Source organism: Pundamilia nyererei, unplaced genomic scaffold, assembly GCF_000239375.1.
Source record: "Pundamilia nyererei isolate P.nyererei 1_Seehausen unplaced genomic scaffold, PunNye1.0 scaffold00084, whole genome shotgun sequence".
Classification (NCBI taxonomy): domain Eukaryota; kingdom Metazoa; phylum Chordata; class Actinopteri; order Cichliformes; family Cichlidae; genus Pundamilia; species Pundamilia nyererei.
In genome coordinates, this window is record NW_005187485.1 from 2,092,295 (window position 1) to 2,094,463 (window position 2,169).

At 50.0% G+C, this 2,169-nt stretch overlaps 1 protein-coding gene across 1 annotated transcript in view; it reads right to left on the bottom strand.

The window, feature by feature from the left end:
- LOC102192038 (transcriptional repressor scratch 1) overlaps nucleotides 1–1,854 on the bottom strand; it is a 6,350-nt gene extending 4,496 nt beyond the window's left edge. The window contains exon 1 of the mRNA XM_005738548.1: nucleotides 988–1,854. Within this exon, the coding sequence (XP_005738605.1) occupies nucleotides 988–1,102 (115 nt within the window). The 5' untranslated portion in view covers nucleotides 1,103–1,854. The remainder of the gene's footprint in view (nucleotides 1–987) is intronic.
- Between the last annotated feature and the right edge of the window lie 315 nt (nucleotides 1,855–2,169).

The following is a 2,169-nucleotide window of genomic DNA, read 5'->3' on the forward strand; positions in this document are numbered from 1 at the left end:
GATTATTTTCTGCAAACTCAGAGCTACATGGGAGGCAGCTCTTGTGCATCTCAAACATCACCCCGAGCTTGCAGAAGCATAACCGCAAAGGGTTTCGACTAAAACCAAGTGAAAGTGAGCTCGATATGAATAACCACTGTCCCGTTTCTGTCTCCTTTAAGCTTACTTACACTGCGAAGGGAGAGAAAGACCCCGCTGGGTGTAAGCCAGAATCGATGAAACATGCGACGCGCTTGATTTAGTTGATTTCACAAGTGACCTTTTCGCTTCGGCGGCAGCTCAACTCCTAGAGTTGAGCCCAAACGCTTCGACCGAGGATAATGTAACTTATGTACCCCGGTAAATAAAGTCTTAGACTGTGCGGTGTGGTAACATCCAGTTATCAGAGTGCATAGTTTTATGAGATTGACAGGTCTTCTGTGTTTTACTGTCCGAGCTCTTTTGCAGAAGTGAAGCAGCATGCAATTCTTTCACAGTCTGTGCTATTGATAACGCTTTGCTCCACTTTGATATTTTTCAATGCGCTGATTAGTGGAGGGCTTTGAAGCTTTTATTACCCGTGAGAAAAGTAACAAGCGTGTGGTAACTCTATGCTGTCTGATGTTTTGTAATTATCTGCCTTGATTACACCCACATCACCCCACAGGTAGCCAGCCACTCTGCAATAAGTTTCAGAGGTTATTGATGTTAGATGATGCTATAAAAGGTGAAGAAAAAACGAAATGCGGTGCTGATACACTCTGAGTTCACGCTTACATTTTATAATTATTGGTTGGCAGGAATGTGCACCGGTGTATCAAGCCCCAGGGTCAATTTTTAACGACCAATCACAGGAGGGAATCCCTTTAAGGCACAACAGGTAAATCCTGTTGAAGTCTCAGTCTTATTTCGGAAACATGTTCCCACCTTCGCCAACCTCCTCCTCTGTGAAATCGATTTTCTTCCGAGACACCTGTTAGTGCGCGCTGTGTAGGCTGCATGACCTACCTTTGTCATGTAGCCGCAGGCTGAGGTCTGTCCTGTGCCGGTAGGCGTTCTCCAGATCCGCCCCGGTGGAGAAATCATCCAGTTTCACCTTTTTTACCAGGAAAGACCTTGGCATGGTGGTGAGACACCGACAAGCTGCGCACACACACGCACTCACAAACACAACGACCCACACTCGCAAACACAGCCGATCGCCGACAGGCAGGCCAGCGTGGTGATTCGCCCGTGACACACCAATCAGACCGGCGGGCCGGGGGAAGATTGTCTTCAGATTGGGGAGAAAGCGCGAGCCTTGAATTGATCCGGTGAAAGAGTTGACGATCAACAAGCGCTTGTGTGTTCTTCCTCTTCTGCTCCGGTCTCTCTCGCTGTCGTCTGTCCGCCCCGTTTAGTCCTCGCGCACAGGAGGAAAGAAATGCAACTTCAGCACCGGACAGCTCCCTCCGAGGCGCGGGGAGGGGGTACGGGGGAGGCGAAGGGGTTGCCTCGTGCTCTTTTGAGCTCGCGGGAAGGCTGCAGACCAGGGGACAGAGGGCTCGCGAGCAGTCAGGGGAGATAAATAAATAAATAAACGAAACAGGCGATGGAAGACACCCCGCAACGCGCTCGGGCCTCTTTAAAGAAGAGGAAGAGGAGATGGAGCAGGGAGAGGAGGAGGAGGAGGAGGGAGGGAGGGATGCGAAGAAAACAAGAGGGAAAATTGAAGGATAATTTTTGGAAGCTTTTCAGTAAGAGAAAAAAAACGGTCGGACACCTCGTCCTCCCCTCTTTGCCAGAGAAATTAGTCCTTTATTCCACCTGATGACGACCACTCAGGCCGGTAAGAAAAAAAAAAGAAATCACAGTAAGACTCCCAGCGGACGGATGCATCAACAGCATCCCTTCTTTCTCTCCTCTCTGTATCCCTCTCTCTCTCTCTCTCTCTCTCTCTCTCTCTCTCTCTTCCCCTCGTCTCTCTCTTTGCAGCTTCCGCGAGGTGTTCCCGTGAGTGTGCCGTCTCGCGATCAGCTGTTGGCATTTATACGGCGCAGTGAGAGAGAGAGAGAGAGAGAGAGAGAGAGAGAGAGAGAGAGATGGGGGGGATGGATAGACGCACGAGTAGAAGGAGTGCTTAATTTAATCCATCCCACATCCCCGGGGAGCGACGACTGGCCCGGATGATTTATTGAAGCTGTTATCACC